This window comes from Brachionichthys hirsutus, unplaced genomic scaffold (assembly GCF_040956055.1).
Source record: "Brachionichthys hirsutus isolate HB-005 unplaced genomic scaffold, CSIRO-AGI_Bhir_v1 contig_257, whole genome shotgun sequence".
Taxonomy (NCBI): domain Eukaryota; kingdom Metazoa; phylum Chordata; class Actinopteri; order Lophiiformes; family Brachionichthyidae; genus Brachionichthys; species Brachionichthys hirsutus.
The window spans coordinates 186,847-204,259 of NW_027180397.1; the positions used below are offsets into that span (position 1 = coordinate 186,847).

At 40.1% G+C, this 17,413-nt stretch overlaps 3 protein-coding genes across 3 annotated transcripts in view; 2 read left to right on the forward strand and 1 right to left on the reverse strand.

Annotated features, from left to right (window-relative positions):
* The first annotated feature begins 229 nt into the window (after positions 1 to 229).
* LOC137914624 (zinc finger protein 330-like) lies at positions 230 to 4,909 on the forward strand. Its single transcript, XM_068758142.1, has 10 exons — positions 230 to 289; positions 697 to 839; positions 930 to 949; positions 1,371 to 1,441; positions 1,919 to 1,995; positions 2,374 to 2,500; positions 2,608 to 2,712; positions 2,846 to 2,892; positions 4,056 to 4,173; positions 4,460 to 4,909. The coding sequence occupies exons 2-10, from the start codon at positions 720 to 722 to the stop codon at positions 4,717 to 4,719; spliced, it is 945 nt and encodes a 314-aa protein (XP_068614243.1). The 5' UTR covers positions 230 to 289; positions 697 to 719; the 3' UTR covers positions 4,720 to 4,909.
* A 732-nt stretch (positions 4,910 to 5,641) lies between these two features.
* On the forward strand, positions 5,642 to 8,589 carry LOC137914625 (interleukin-15-like). The gene is made up of 6 exons (XM_068758143.1): positions 5,642 to 5,698; positions 6,923 to 7,005; positions 7,164 to 7,251; positions 7,471 to 7,515; positions 8,052 to 8,183; positions 8,485 to 8,589. Exons 1-6 carry the CDS (start codon positions 5,642 to 5,644, stop codon positions 8,587 to 8,589), a joined length of 510 nt encoding a protein of 169 aa, XP_068614244.1.
* A 1,832-nt stretch (positions 8,590 to 10,421) lies between these two features.
* LOC137914623 (type II inositol 3,4-bisphosphate 4-phosphatase-like) overlaps positions 10,422 to 17,413 on the reverse strand; it is a 30,426-nt gene continuing 23,434 nt past the window's right edge. The window contains exons 10-16 of the mRNA XM_068758141.1: positions 17,173 to 17,296; positions 16,881 to 17,007; positions 16,289 to 16,429; positions 15,857 to 15,954; positions 15,121 to 15,233; positions 14,781 to 14,935; positions 10,422 to 11,276 (exon numbers count right to left, since the gene is read on the reverse strand). Coding sequence (XP_068614242.1) covers positions 11,144 to 11,276; positions 14,781 to 14,935; positions 15,121 to 15,233; positions 15,857 to 15,954; positions 16,289 to 16,429; positions 16,881 to 17,007; positions 17,173 to 17,296 — 891 coding nt within the window. The 3' untranslated portion in view covers positions 10,422 to 11,143. The remainder of the gene's footprint in view (positions 11,277 to 14,780; positions 14,936 to 15,120; positions 15,234 to 15,856; positions 15,955 to 16,288; positions 16,430 to 16,880; positions 17,008 to 17,172; positions 17,297 to 17,413) is intronic.

Genomic DNA, 17,413 nt, shown 5'->3' on the forward strand with positions numbered 1-17,413 from the left:
GGCCAAAGCCCCACCCCCCCCCTTCCGAATGCGCACGCACATATTTAAATTAAAAATATACAGAGTCACTGAGTCTGACTCTGTATTTAAATATGAAGAGTTAGGCTATTTTATTTAAATAAAGAACACAATTAAATTAGGTATTGACTATTGGAGTTGAGATGATTTTTCGTAATACAAAGACACACAAGTAGGAAAAGAAAAACTGGCCAGATGTTTCTACCGGACAGAGTTGATAGCCGGACCTACAGAAAGTCGGAGTATCGAGCTTTTGGTAACAAATAATACTGTAAGAGACACTTGTTTAATTTCTCAATGACAAATCGATATTCCATTGACTTATATTATTAATACAAGTACTCGGCAACCTAAAAAGTCAGATTTAACAACACAAATATTGTTTTAATCTTCGTATTATGTGACTGTGCCAGTTCAACAACTTCTGCTGTTTACCAGCCAAACAACGTCAACAAAAACTATTTTGTTGCTATTGCTTTACGCGTTAGCTGTTTTATCATTTAGATTTCGTATATGTTTATTTGTAACAGCAGCCAAATAAATCACCTAACTAGAAGCTAACCTATGTTAGCATAATTGCTTACAGACGAACCAGCTAGTCATAGCCAACCTGAGCTGAATGCTCCTGGATGTATTGCTGCTGGTAACGGGACTTTAAATTGGACGTTTTTCTGGTAGATACCGGACACATCAAAGTAGAAATGCCAAAGAAGAAAACCGGAGCTCGGAAAAAGGCCGAAAATCGTAAGGAGCGAGAGAAACAGAGTCGAGCTAACCGGGAACATGTGGATGTGGCCAAACACCCCTGCAACTTTAACATGGTATGTAAACGCGGTAGCTAAAACACAACGACACTGCGTTAAGTATCAGAAATAGGGGTACTAATGTTGTTTTTGGTTTTCGTTTTGCAGGAATGTGACAAATGCCAGAGGTAAGGGGCTGGATTTCATTATCTAACCCCCCCCCCCCGTTATAAATAGTGGTGGGATCTGACCCAGTTTTACTCAAGTACAGTACTGTCTGTCCTTAAATGCAACTTGTAGGGCCTTACATTGCTAGAGTACATCGATGCTACTTTGCGTTATACTTCTGCTCTGCTGCGTTTCTTCGACAAGACAACATTCGCTGACACATGAATAACATCGAGTCTTGCGCAGTAAAAATCAGTCTAGTGCGATTTTATTTCTCTCTGAATGCGTGACGTTTACTTGCTCAAGAGCATTTTCACACTGTTGTATTCATATTTTTGCGATAGGAAAATATCTCAGGGCTTGTTCCACCACTGAATATAAATTGATCGCTTGTCAAACTATTAAAAAAGCACATTTTCTCTTTGTCCTGTCGCCCATTAGGAAACAGAAGAACAGAGCTTTCTGTTACTTCTGTAATTCAGTGCAGAAACTACCACTTTGTGCTCAGTGTGGTGAGTAAAATATGGTCTAATGATTGTATGTGTGGTTGAAGATGGATAATTCTAAATTATATGGAAAAGGCTATTGAAAACCAAGCAACTTCCACAAAGGCTAAACACTGCTCAGCAAGAAAGCCAGGAGAGAAACAGGAGAGGAGTCGTGGGTATTTTTGGTGTGCATTTCTTTCCAGACATGGACGGTTGCTATAGCGAGTAATTACAGGGTAACATCCATGGGATCGATTTATGTCTTAATGGAGTGGGTTAGCCAGCCCAACAGCAGAACTCATTAGTGTATTTTTAAACAGCAGCGGTCTATGACGCACAGGAAATAGGTTTATAGAAAATAGTCGACTTTGTCGCCCCCAAGTGGTGGTAATATATCCACACACTGCTGTTTGTACTGCAACGAGGATTGTGCGTAGTGTGGCATCAAAATAGTTTGTGACACATTAGTAAACTATGACGTGTGTAATGTTTGTTCTTCAGGTAAAACCAAGTGCATGAAGTCATCAGATTGTGTGATTAAGCATCCTGGTATCCACACCACTGGAATGGCCATGGTGGTAAGTCAGCAACACCCCTAAACTGATACGATCGCACTTCAAGATGTCCTGTCCATGTAGCGACCCACATGCGTGTGTTCATTTTAATGGGCCATTGCATTGTTCTGCTTTGTGATCAGTTGTAAGGCATTTCTCAAGTTATGTGGCATAAATTTATAAATTTTACACTTTGTGCAGGTGTTGCAATAATGACCGCCACTTTTTAAGATGTATCAGACAATAATGGAATGCAATATTAACTATGTGCAACACAGGGCTCCTTAATCACTGAATCAGTGTAAAATAATCTGCTGTGCATTTTAAGTTTAATGTCTGATTAATATTAATTACAGAAAAATACCCACCCCCCTCTCTGCTTTTTTATTTTTCTTCCACAAGGGGGCAGTATGTGACTTCTGTGAAGCTTGGGTGTGCCACGGCAGGAAATGTCTCAGCACTCATGCCTGTGCCTGTCCTCTGACTGATGCAGAGTGTATCGAGTGTGACCGGAACGTGTGGGATCACGGTGAGAACGCCGCCCCCCCCCCCACTCCCCCCGTCTGATTGAAATTCACCTGCCCTCATCAGCGTCTCGCTGGAGATCATCACGTCATGTTTTATATTCCGGAATAGGGGGGAGAATCTTCCGCTGCTCTTTTTGTCAAAACTTCTTGTGTGAGGATGATCAGTTTGAGCACCAAGCAAGCTGCCAAGTCCTTCAGGCAGAAACATTTAAATGTGAGTCATTCCGTTTTCCATTCACAATGCCCTTTTCATGGTAGGTGGAGAAGTGTATCTGTTTTGTTGCACAGAATAATATCTGGAGGGGATGTGAATATTTTGTTTTGCCGTTGCTCATGTTCCATTTTAGGTGTTTCCTGTAATAGACTTGGACAACATTCTTGCCTGCGCTGCAAGGTGAGTGGAAACTCTCAGGAAACACAGTGGAGAGAGTTTATTATGTTAAAATTAATAAAAAATACAAATAGAAATCTTTCTAATTTTTATCTCCGCCAAGGAGGTTCTGTTTTTGACAGCGTTTGTCTGTTTGCTATCAGGACTACAGAAAAACTACTGGATGGATCTTGATGAAAAAATGAACTGAAGACGGGTCTTAGTCTAATTTAGATCCCGTTAAATTTCGAGAGTGATCTGCATACCTGTCTGGATGCAAAAATATCTGGATTTTCCCATTAACTTATAATGGAGGCTTAAAAAATCGTATCTTGCAAAATATGCATTCAATTCACTCATCACAAATCAGTCATAAAAGGGGTCCGATATGAACTATCATGTAAAATGTCTTCTGGATCTAATCCAGAATGAGGTCAGGAAAAAATATTTCATTTTAACATTAAAACCCGTTTATAGATTCTAAAATGAGTAAAAAACAACCATCAACTCCAACTCACTTTGACTTTTCATGGTTGGTGTATAAAGACACCAAGAACAATTTAGAACCTTTTGATAATGATCCAGATCACCATGTGGACGGTGTAAATCCAGTTGGGAGTGGAATGAGCTGCTTGGTTTTTGCTTTCCGAGTGTTCACTTTTCGTTTGACCTGCAACAGGAAGAGATTCTGTGCTGCAGGAAATGTGCGATTGAAACCAAATCTAAAATAGACAGTCTTCTATGTAAGCAGGAAAGCGTTCCAATCAGATAAAGCTGGACTCCCCAAAATGAGGCCAAAGGTGCTGCCAGAAAGTGTCCCCCACCCCTTATTAAAGCAGTCTTTGATTTAAATCAGACTGCAAAATCCCCTAAATGATAGGAAGTTGGTTGAAATAACATTTCAGTGTACGATTTAATTATTGGGTTTTACTGGAATACCACCTTTAGTAAGCTGTAAACTCACTGCTTTACATGGAATTTACAGAAGAAATGGAATGTAGAGAATAATATATACTAATAATAAAATATAAAAATGCAACAACATAGTTCAACGACAAAAGAAAACCAAGAACACTGACCTGTCTCCGAGAACAGAATTAAATTAATGAATATGACATTTTACAAGTATTGTCATTCGATGGTATTGTTTCACTTCAATCTTACCGGCTTCCACTGTTTCCTTTCAGGCCTGTTACTGTGACGACCACGCCAAGAGTAAGGTCTTCAAACAGGAGAAAGGAAAGGCCCCACCCTGCCCAAAATGTGGCCACGAGACCCAGGAGACCAAGGACCTGAGCATGTCCAGTGAGTCATGTGCAAACGCGAACCCCCGAGTTGATTCATCCGCTCAATTTGCCCCGTGGAGGAGGTTGCAGCACCTCCAACGTCCATGATGAATCACCAAAGGCCAAAGACTGTGAAAACAGACAGTCCAGAGAAATGATTCTTTATTTTCTGGACGATTTCTAAACATTGTTTGTCCTTTTTCTCCGTGTATACATTTCAAGCGGCGGTGAAGTTGATATTCAGCCTCTTTTAAGTTCATCTGTCGGATAAACCTCGCTGTACGTCTCTTTGTCTTTCTCTGCAGCCCGGTCGATCAAATTCGGCCGCCAGGCTGGTGGTGAGGAAGACGATGACTATGATGGGGGGGCCCTTAGTTACGACTCCTACTGGAAGAACTTAGCATCTGGAGGCAGAGAGCAACAGGCAGGCTATGGAGAGGATGATGATGACGAAGAGTACGAGGAGGAGGAAGATGATGATGATGAAGAGGAGGAGGAGGAAGACGAAGAAGAAGGTGAAGTGGAAAAGGCTATTGATTCCATGGCTGGTCTTAAAACTGACTGAACCGCCCGAGTTAAGACAAAGACTCTGATCCCAGCGGTCCTGTGGGGACAATCACACGTTACAAGGAGCGCTGGACGGACGGACGGGGGCCCCAGAGAACACCCCCACATTTTCTGTAACTTTTTAAAATGCTGTATTCTGAGAAAAATAAGTATACAGATGTAAAACGAATGAAATAAAGCTGATGACCTGGTACTCTCAGTCCTGAAGTAGTTCTGAATTCCTGGTGACGGCCAGCTGCTTTAGGAGAGGACCTCCAGAATAAAGGTGCCGGACTCCAAACTCTACGGCTTTTATAAGTGCACGCTGAGTGACGTCAGTCCTTGTGGCAGTTCTGTTGCTACATTTGTATCCACTGTGAGCCCGAACGTTCGGATTTCTTGCCTGATATTTCCTAACGCAGTCATTAACGCATCATAATAGTCCTTGAGGTGCAAATGTTCAATCAATGATTAACTTAACTTACTTAGACCGGATTCTCGAAATCAGGTGCGTGACGTGAAACAGGTGATCAATAAAAAACAACACCTATCCGGACATCTACCCTGTTATGTAATATGATTACGTCATAACGAATGTTTCACGCTTGAATATGACAAGTTCGCGTCTTATAACCTGCAAATAAAAACATAGAACCTTTCATGTTGCGGTGCGGCAGAAGCGCGCTTCTGTGCAACAAATGTCTATTTGATCGATTAATAAAATATGAATCAACGCAGTGACGACCCGGAGGAGGAGTAAACGTCAACGCGACGTGACTGCGTGAGGGGCGTGTGCCAGTCGAGGCGCTGCGGCGACATCTGGACCCGTTCAAAACTCTCGGACTCAGATCAATGAGACGAAATAGTTTCAATCCGACTGAAATGCCGAGATGTGAACGAAGCCTGTTGCTCCGCTGGGTGGGACAGCAACGGCTGACTTCATGACTGCGCTCCTGGTGATCCTCGTCCAGTCCACGTCCCCTGGAAGCCGGCACGCGGTGAGCGGACTATGCGGGGTGTTTGCGGTGCAGGTTCAGGTACAGGTACAGGTACGGGTACGGGTACAGGTACAGGTGTGACCGACCTGGAGCGCGGCAGACGTTTCCAGTGGGAGTGCAAAGTTTCCATTTGATGAGTCATAAAGGAGGCAAATTTCACAGCAGGCGTGATCACAGACGTTTCGGGGCGGGGGGGTCCCCGTGAATAAGCCTGGTTATTTGGTTTAAAGCGAACACAGCTGTTCCGGAGCTGGGTCAACTTTCAGTTTCAGTTAGTGCTGCGGGTGTGATCTGGTGCAACATGCGCAACTGCGCATTGGATGACGGTCTTCTTGTGCGCACTTTGATGCCAGAAGCCTGTTTACGCATTTCACGTTCATGTGCTGGAAAATAATTCTTATTTGTGCAAAGTACAGCTGAAAAGAAAACATACCTTAGATTCTGTCTAGAGAGGGAAACCAATCACCAGCAGCATTTATGGGATCAATGGATCATTATCGCCCGCGCGCACCTCAAAAAGGAAAAACAACGATGCAAAGTCTCTTCTTTTGGAGAACATCTTCATTCATAATGTGATAATTACGTCATGCAGAAATACAAACGTGTCACATTGTAACAATAAAGTTACAGTCCTTATTTATAAGCTTACCTTATTTGCGCGACAGACAGACAGAATTAAATCTACAGAGTGATTATTTATGATGCAGCAGATCAGGGGATGTAGAAAACCGTAGCACAGAGAGAGTCTGTCTGGTGTCACCTTGGAAAGAAAGAAGGAAATGTTGGAAATGTTGTCAAAATTTAGGGAAAGCCATAAAAAAACAATAATCCTGCTCTACACAAATATATTTGGTTCTTTGCCCATGCTTCCAAGTTTTGTGAAGATGTCTCCTGCACATTTAACATATTCCTATATTCTATAATGTCCCACAAATATGGAAATGTGCTGAGGTAAATATTCCCTCTCAATCATATTACTATTATAACGGCCTAAAGGTGCACGGCATTGTCTGTGTCTGCAGACAACTCAGGAGAAAATGTGGCTTTAACCGAACCGAACTCAAAGCGTCGCTATTTGACAACATGGGAATGAGATTCAACAACCCACCTACATTCCTGCACAAATAAATGGTGTGTTTACAATCAGCAACTGTTAAATGCTGCTCGGTACGCCTCAATGAGACAGAAGGACGGCATCCTGACATTCCTTGTTCTTTTTCACAGAAAGGTGTCCAGCTCCTGCCAACCTGCTGCCTGTGCAGAGAGAGCCACAAATCTGAGGTCTGGCTTCGCTTCTTAATTCTGAGGTATGTGTTTTATGTTATTATAATATATTTGTTATTAGATTAAAAATGTGAGAGAAGATGTGTTGATCTTCAATGTAGCTGAAACCACGCTAGTTAAGTCAAATGTTCTATGATGTTCATGTTCGTGTTATTGTAACCATCGTCTCCCTCTCTTAAAGCTTCTTGAGCACATATACGTGTGCTGCTTCTGTGCCCGGTACAGCAGATGTACAGATTTGCTTGAACTTGCTGAGGCACGACATTGAGGTGAGCAAAGGCACCGAACAAAATAATATTTTTCTTTTGTGTTTAGCCTTTAGGATTGAAGTATTTAGTTTATGCTGCAGAAACCATCACGGTTTTATGTTACTGATGTGAAGTTTTTCCTGTCGTGTATCTGGTTTAGATGCTCTGGATATTTAATATATATTTTTCAGTGTTTCAAAATATTACGAAAACCTATTTAAAAAAACAACGTATTTTCAGAAATCTGATGCTATGCTCTATACGCCGTCCACTAATGACGTCAAAGTAAGTGCACCTTTAAATTATTGTTTTTAAAGACGATTACATGTCTGCATGCTGGAAACAGCATCAGTTTCATAAAGTGTGAGCCGCGCCATGTCTTTGCTTGTGAGCCCTCGTGCGTTTCCAGGATGCATTTTTTTTAGACATCATATCATCATCATCATCATTCATCATATAATTATCATTAACTGTTTCCAATAAGATCCCAAAATGGTTTGAATGGTTCATGGCAGTAAGAGTATATTTACAAAATTCATTAAAGCCGATGAATCAATTGTGTAATTTGATACTCAGGAGTGTTTGCAACCTTTAGAAAACAGAAAAAGGTGCAAGGAAAATTCTTGTGATCCTGATTTTCCACTACGAGATTAACCAATGCAGCTTCGAGCTAAATACCTAAACTATTCGATAGAAATTCAGCCGGCCTGCACGCAAACGTGTCTCCACCTGAATGACTTTTAATACGGGGCTATTATCTGAACAATTATTTTTAATTTAATAACCGTGTAGCTGTCTGAACAACTCTCTCTCTCTCATAGAAGAACTGTAAAATGATGTCACTGAGATGTTACATGTTGGAGTTGATAATGGTCATTAATGAAGAGGAAATTATGGACAATAATGCAGAATGCATCAGTGATTTTGATGAAACACTGCCTGAAGTGAACTCTGTAAGTCCTGTTTAAATTCTCTGTACTGTACTTGTAAGACAAAATGTTTATTAAATGTCTTACTTGCACAAACAAACTGTTGTGAACAACAAACTGTCCAGTGTGGATCCATATTTTATTTTTATTTTTTACATCTATTCATGGCTCATTATACATAATCATGGTAATTGTGCTCAGTTAATCAGTGCTGAAACATTAATGTTCTACGGCCAGAGCGAAGCTTCATTGTTGTAGTAGTTTTTACTTTTTTCTTTGACAAATTGTTTCATAAATGTTTTATTATCTCTCTTTTTAATCTTAGGTTGACTGTCCACCATGTGAAGCATATTCCCTTAGAAATATTACAGTATTCCTGGAAGAACTAAATAATCTTTTGGAAGAAATGTCCACATATCAATCGATATGATGTACTGTATTTTTGTATTTTAAATATCACTTTGTAACTGTGCCAAATTGTAACTGCAACCTGTACCTGTTTTAAAGTATATGTATATCGTAACAGTTTACATGTAGCGACACTGCACCAGTATCTCACTCCAGAATAATGTTCCAACTAAAAAGTCTTCTTTTCCAATTTTGTTTTCCTGTCATATAATGTGAGGACTATATCTATCGCTCCGTCCATCAACGATTACATGACTAACGTAAATGCACTCATCTGGAGTGACGATTGTTTGTCTTTAGCTAACAATTCTAGATGTTTCAAGTATTTATTAATGGGAGTGTTTATAATGTTGTTTATATATTTTTTATTCTTTATATTGGGCCTAAAATAATTGTGATGCAATAGGGTTTGATCAGGTTGATATTTTCGGTGACAACGATCACAAGGTAAAATTGCGCTGCCAAGTAATCAATCAGATATCCTATATAATATTGATAGGTCATCCGGCTGCCTGTGCAGCAGGGAATGTGTGTTTTAGCTGCAGGATTAAGTTCCAACTCCAACACCTGTACAGTTCAATGGTGATTACGGTCATATCATGCCTTGTATCATCCTCTTTTTATAGCAAAAAAATAAATAATCACCCAAAGGTGTCTATCAATCTCTACCTTTGTTGGCACAACGACGTACACCAATCAATCGTGGATTGCAAGACCCAGATGTTTACGGCAGAACGTTGCTCAAAGCTTCACCCTGCCTCCGTCTTGCCTTCTTCCCATAGTGCATCCTGGTGAAAATGTGTTCCCCAGGTAAGCAACGCCCACCTGTCCATCCACGTAATGTTATATAAAATGTGGTTCATCAGTCCAGGTCACCGTCTTCCATTGCTCCCTGGCCCGGTTCTGATGCTCACGTCATTTGTTGATGAAACGATGAAATCCTCAGCCACTCTTGAGAACGTTGCGCCAAAGCACCGCTGGAGGTCAAAAATTCCAAAGGGTACCTTTAAGTAGGTAAAAAGCTGAAATATTATAATTTATTGATGCAAAATTGTTACTGGTCTCATCGTGATGCCGTTTGGAATTTGACACAAAACAAATGAGAAAACCCCTTCATAAGTTACCTTTGAAAAGGTCAGGATGAACGGCCTGCTGCTGCTTGCCGCGTCCTCAGGCTCTCTATTAATGTAGACTTCTACTGCTTAATGATAATGTCTGGTTCGTGTCAACATTTACATTCCCCAGAGATTAACCCGGCAAATCTTGTCTCACGATAAAGATGAAGACAGCGCAGCATAACATTGATAAAGATCGAGGCTGTGAATGTTTCTCAGATGGCAAAGGTGGTTAAAATAACTCTTGAACCAAACAAAAAAATTCCTCAGTCCATACCAAACATTCCCTGACAAATAAATTGCAGTTTCTCTCACCTCCTTGTAGATCTACCAGGAAGCATTTCCTGGATGAATTCCTGATTTAGGGACGTTTAGTTGAACATACTGAACATAGCCAGAGTTAAAAATCTGGGAAAATATCAATTACATTTTTATAAAGACTACTTTTGTAATATCTGAGCACTTTATTTTTTCAAAGTTGTTTGGATCTCAGGAATTAAAATAAAACATTTGGGGGAGCAAACGCATTGACAAGCAGAGGGAGATAGGAAATAGTTTCAGCCTGATGAACAGGGAGGATGTGTGTTTACTGCCAGTTAAAACAAATCGGGCGTGTTGTGTAAACTAGGTTTTGCTCCATTAGTTTTCACGTATTAAATAAAATGCTTACTAGAATTCAGTGTAAACAGAACATCTGAAACATTACACATCCATTCCTTTTTAATTTTCAAATAGCTGCTTGTAAATTCCGAACAAAAAGTACATTTCACACGTGCATTCACTTTAAAAGTGTCAACCCTTATAATGAAAAAGAAAACATACAGTACAAAAATAAATAATGGAATTGACTGTATGCTGCATTCAGAAGAGATGGGCTAATATAATCCCATTTAAGATCCACTTGTACATGATGTGATTTCACTGGCCTGTACCTATGAGATTAGTGTGGAAAATATTCAGCAACCATTAAGAGAATGAGAGGAGATCCCAATATGATTCCATGATTTGGTCCAAATGAATGAACATAGATCAGGATGTTTGGACCTCAATATAAGCTACCATTAAAATGCACAGACGAACGGCACAAATGGAGAGCAGGATTTTCTGGTTTTAACACTTACCTGGAAGAAGTAAGTGATGCAAATGTTGCATGGAAGCTCATTGTTGACTTTGGCAAAAATGCTACAATTTAGATGCTAATACATCAACATTTGACAATTGTGTTACAAATCTGCTCTAACAAAAAAGGCAAAAAATGGGCATTAACTTGAGTTTGGCAAATCTGTTTTAGGATTCAATGAAGACATAGGCCCTCACATTCAAGCAACCACATGAAAACAGACAGCAAACAACAATATACAACATCCAGCAAGTTGTTCAGTTACACAAAATGGTGCACGTTAACAAATGCATTTAAGCTTTCATATTTACAGTCTGACTTAAGCAACACGCAATGCGTCGTCACGAATCAACTTTGCCGTAAGTCCCCTCCGGTGGTCGGTAGCACTTTGGAAAAGCCATCAGCTGCAACATGTTGAAGGCATATTTCCTGCATCTAATATTCTTTTGAACGTTTTCAATCCGACATCCTTCTCTGGTGATCAAATAAAGAAGGTGAGGAGGGAAGAAAAGAAAGGAAAACAAAAGAATATGAATGAATTACGTTTGCAATGGTTAAGACAAACCTTCAAAGGAGGTCTCCCTGAAATGCATTTGAATTTGGGTTTCAGTTTGTGTTTGTTATTGTGTTAATGAACAAAATAAATGGTTACTTGTTGGTTAATTTGTTGACATAAAATACACATATGGAACACTGGAATGGTAGTAATGACAGGATGCGAAAATGCTGCTCCAAATAAAAGTTATTATGCAAAAGGGTAAAAAAATAATAAAAAAATAATTTCACAGCCTGAACTTCATTCATACCTGAGGGAGGAAAAGCTGTTGATGTAGTTTTTCTGACCGGTAATGTTCAGGTTCCAATAAAGTACAGCAGCTTGATGCTACGTTTAAGCTTAGAGGAAAAAACCCCAAATTTTACATGCAAAATGTTCAGTTTAAATGAGAGCACTTTGCTGCTGTAAACACAGAACCCTCGATGCAAGCCTGAGGAAAAAAAAAGAGCTTTCAGCCAAGACACGCTTCACATTCTTCAGGCTTTAACACCTTCGACTCACTACTCATGCTTTCTTATGCACTAAGATTATATTTCTGTTTGAAAGCATGATGGATTTAAACTGCAAAAATCAGCAGATTAGATTTCCAGATGCACGGAATTCTGCAATCTGTTGAAGTTTACCTTTTGTAAGTGACGCACAAAATGTGCTGAAGCTTATATAAAAGAACCCGATTATGTGTAACTCACACCAGGCATATCCTTTTTCAAATGGCAATCCGGTTCTATTTGTATAAAGGAGGTGTCAACATGCATGCTGTGTGTTTTACATGTTTCTGAGCAATATAATCCTCTAAAAAAAACGTTATTCTGTTTATGTTCAACAATAAGGCTGGAATAAAAGTCAAAATAAGAAAGGACTTAAGAGTTATTGGTAAATCAGTAAAAAGTAAACATTTATTTCTCAATTAATTGATTCAGTGCCATATATTTTTATATATAATATTATCATTAAAAAGAGAAGGTCACACACAAAGAGAGAGAAAAGGAGTGAGTATAGATGGCATTGTCAGCAATTTATTGATATTTTGCAAGCAGAAAAACAAGACTTAAAATCAGCCACACAACCAGTAAGTGGGAGCTAACAAGCAGTAGGGCAATGGGGTAAAAGTGTCGTGACGCTGGCTTGTTCTCTGTTACAGCGCCAGCCTCAGGGTCTTCCCACTGCCCAATGTCTCCCTGGGTCAGCCGACTGCAGGGGCGCCGATTAGAGTGAAACAGAACCAACAGAGACAGATCAAAACAGTGTGGTGTTAGGACAGTCTAGATGTCATCTAAGTGGGTCTTTGGGTGCAGAATGACATCTTGAGAGGCAGTGCAGGCTGCTATCAGAAGTCCCACTTAGACACAGAACCATTAGTGGAGCATGGAGCAGAAATGTGACATGAAAATTTGAGATGGGACAGGAGGCATGCAGTCTGATGCAAAGAACCATTTATGCATAAAATGTCTGAATTTCATCTGATCCGGCTGATGAGCGTTCACTAAAGTCTGGAGCAAAGACAGTAGTGGTTTAACAGGTTTGTGGTAAAATGTCACACCTGTTTTCAAGTTTGCTTTACAGTTTAGATTTCCTCTTGGGCAGCGTTTCCCCGCTATTCAAACTTTGCTCTTAACAGATTGAGAAGATTTCATTCTCAAAGATTAGGAAAAAGTTGTAACGGCTTGTATGATCTTTATCCTGCGTGGATTGTGAAACCAGGGAGAGATAAAGCGCCCCATGCCAGGAGATTTTAGTCAAATCGCAACACATGAAATAGGTAAGAATGCCGTTAATTTCAGGCGAAACAGAAAAATGGACTCTGATTTAAACGTTCACAATGAGCGCGCTGGTGTCAGAGGGATATCACTGGAGGATAGCAGATTACTGCAGCAGTAAATGCAGCAATAAGAAAACACATAAACCCAAGGATGACAATAAAGACAGAGTTCCACTTGTCACCGTAGGTAAAGCAGCCAATCCAAACCCTCAACTGTTCAAATGCATTTCCTGCACTAAGTATGTGAACTACTCTTGGGCTGTTGTTTCAAACACCTCTGCTTAATATTTGCAACTACCAGGAAATTAAATAATAGCCTGTCACATATCACACAAGTTGTGATCTATAAAATCACACACACACCGTGTGTAAACTCTGACCCATTCGTACAAATCCTTTATAGACAGTGGAAATGCTGTAAAGATTGTACAATGAGACCCGTCATTCATTCTGTGTCACTTAATATTAAACGTAAATTGTAGATTAATGCTATCGTACACATTTAATTGTGGGTTTTCGAGATAAAATTGGCAAAATCTCTCTCTGTGGATTCGGCCTTACTATGAGCCGTGCTCGTTGGGCTATCTTCACCATAACACAATTCAAATGATTTTTTTTGGTGATATCTCAGGGTGAGAGGAAACCGCTCTGGTTGCCGTGGTCGCTTTGTTGTGGCCGCAGCGACACCTGCAATGCATTTTGGATGAGCTGACTGATGCCGTCTTTACACCACCAGGGGACTACATGAATAAAAGAGCCATTTCCATGGATTCTGCATTCTGTTTTATAAATGAGCTCAATGTGCATTACCACAGGCATTTCAGATGCGCACCTCACCAATGACCTTCAAAGGGCTCTTAATTTAGAATTTATCAGGTTTCGACAGATGCAGATGTAAATGTTTACCCTGCTGGCAAACACAAATATGAAAGGCAGAGGTTTTGATTGGACCATGCATCGTTTGTGATGGGAGGCAGTGATGGTCGAAGGAACACATTACGATGCTTATCTTGCACATCTAATGGTGATCAAGTGCAAACAAATTTCTGATGTGAACATAACATGTTTTTTTGGATGCAGGTTGTTATCTTTAAACCAGATTTACTTCTATTCTATTCTTCTTCTTCGTCTATTGAAGGATAACAAATGCAAATCTTAAATCCTGAGAAATATGGTTTAGGGATTATTTCACCCAAATTTTAATTTCTAGTCTCCAGAAGTCTCTAGCTATGCCAGTTTCGGTTTCATGAGCTGGAATTGTGCAATATCCCAGGTGAAAAAGTAAAGGTGAACAGTATTTACTTTGTGTTTTTACTCTGGGTTATGTCATTCCAGATGAAATAGTTCCGGCTGAGATCTATGATTTACCCACAGTAACCAGGACGTTGCTTCTGGAAGGACTGGCCTCCACTGAATTGTTGAATTGTTTTGCAGTGCTTTGTGCAACGATTGCAATGACTGGTTGCAGAAAGGTCACAGAGAGCTCTCTGCTCTGCTATCTTAGCAAATAAGTAAAACTATCTACAATTCACTTGATCAAAGTGGAAAAATATCTTTATTTTATTTAGATGACTATTGCTTTAATGAAACACGATTGGGATTATCTGGAACAATAACTTGCACCCATATGAATATAAAATACTGTCTTATATTACTGTCTTACCTTCGCATACAGTCCAGAGCACGGATGAAGAAATCCTTGCTGAGCTGGTGTTCGTCACGTAGGATGGCACACTGCTCTAACGTGACAGACATGGATGTCCGGTCTTTGGCACTTTTACAGCTGGTAAACCTGATGCCATTTAACCTTCGGCAGATCTGGATGGAAATGGAGAAATGCATTATTTACATGGATCCTGAATACACTTTCCTTCTTTTAAATGTACACACATGACAAGACATGATCGCCTTACGTAAACCTCTTTTAGAACATTGTGTACATTCAATTATACATGTTTGTTAGCATAATGTGACATAATGCATAATGCAGCAACACTTCTCACCATTCCAGCAGTCCATAATATTTCCACATTCTTTCTCTTCTTTGTCACTACATTCTGGCCCAGAGTTTCAAGTAATTCCTTTATGTCAGTCTGTGACTGAAAACACGGTAGACCTGTTCATATAAAAACAAAAAACATTTCCAGTAAGTCGGTGAAGTGAACGTTTATATGGCAGGTTGCAATAAAATTCATTTTCTGTAATTCTCTTGCATTCAGATGAACAGAATCCGGGTCACGGGTTTACACTGGAGCCTACCCCATCTGACTGCGGGTGGGAGATGGGGTACACCCTGGATAAGTCACCAGTTTAATCCAGGGCCAAATAGAAAAACAAACACGCACCCACACTCAGTCAGCTGATTTAGAGTGAGCAATTCACCTAAATTGCATGTTGCAGAAATGCCCCAACTGGAATTGATCCAAGGACCTTCTTGTTGTGAGAAAACAGCACTACCCACTGCACCACTGTGCTGCTCCCAAGGCACTCTTAATTTAGCAGTCCTCCTTTTTGTTCATAAAAAAGGAGGATTATATTGTGTTTCAGTTTTGTACTATAACATATCTAAAATATAAAATATAAAATAACTACTTGTGCTTTCTTTTATAATATCATTTTCATGTCCTTTTCTGAAATGAAAATCAAATTACCAAAATATGCACAAGCCGGCCAGGAAAGATCTAGAAAGATTGCGAGTGAAAATTGATGGTGAAAGAATAGAAAATCTGGTGCACTTACATTCTACTGACACCATTCCATTTAATGATTTATAATAGGCCTCTAACATTTCAAAGTTCTTCTGGTTTATTCGTTCCTGTAGGGAGATATCTCCAAACCTGCAAAGACAGAAACAATAGAGGAAATCATAATGGAGCACTCCCAGAATGCTCCCTAAATAAATCGATGGAACAGTAATGAAGCAGTGAAACTGTAATAAAAAAGCAAAACACCTCTTTTGCTGGGATCTTATTGCCGTTAATTGATTGAAACCTAAAACGGTTTCAATCAATTAAAACAAGCAATTGCAGCATATTTAATTGTTATGCTACACAATTATGTCCTTTTGTGGTAAAGTAAGGAGGCCGTTAGGGTTTTAAATGCCTCCTTGTCTTTATCGCCTTCACACGAAGAGTGTTTATTGTGTATGTTTCAGCATAGTGTCTGCAGTACCTCTCAGCAATAGTTTGCTGTTCATTGATGCCCACGTTAAACAGCACCGGGAATACTCGAAGAGGTTTTCCCTCCTTGATCTCATCTGGCAAGGTCTGGAAAACCAGTTGTGGTAATGGCACTTCTACAGTGAAGTGGTCTCTAAATGCAGGAGGAGAAAAAAGCAAACCCAAGGTAAAATAAATGGAATGATTAAATGCAAATCGAATGCGTTTTGCTGTGCTGTAGAATTGAATAAGTTCGGGAAGTTGCAAGGAACTCGACACTTACGACAGGCCTGTGCAAGTCTTAAAGCGAGACTGATGTGCGTCTTATGCATGATAGAAAAAGCATTAATGTGTGAGACAGATTGCTTTACAGACTGACATGGGGGTGGAGTGCAGCAAGAGGAGTGTATCATCTTATCACACATGGCATACTTGACCGAGCATAAATTAAAAAGCTCAGCTTTGTTGTTGCAAATGTTTCCACTGCAACGAGGAGGAAGAAGACATGCCAGGCCTTTTCCAAACTATAAAGCAGCAGCGTTGTCTTCAGGCTATTACGTTATCACATACACTAACTGATTATGCCTGGGGAGGAAATCTCTCACCGTCGGCCACGCACTAAAGGCTGGAGGTCACTGAGGTTATCCGTCTTGGCCTCTGTGATGTGAAACACGACTCTCTGCAGGTCTGAGATCCCAACCTCCATGTCCTCTAGCATCCCGATTTCATCACCTTAAACATAAAAAAACCAAGATGTTTCCTAGCTTTGATTCTTGTCAATAACAAGGTGACTCAAAATTTATCTGGATCAAAAACATAAAAACATTAGCAGCTGTTAAAAAGAGTGAACAGCTGTATTTGTTAGAGTTTTTTTTTGCCACATCTGAATTTACTCACTGTAGGTGCTGAGGAGGCTCTCAAATTGGGCCACCAGGCCAACCAGGTGGAGCTGCCTCAGGAAGTCTTTGTCCTGCATTCCTGCATACAGCCTCATTACGAAACCACAGGCTAAGGCTGCGAGCTGTAGAGGCAGACACAAACAGACAGATGAAAATTTAAATCAGCTACTGCACACGGTCCCTGAAAAAGACAGCTAAACAGAGAAACCAGAACCAGAACCAGAAGTAGCATCTGACAC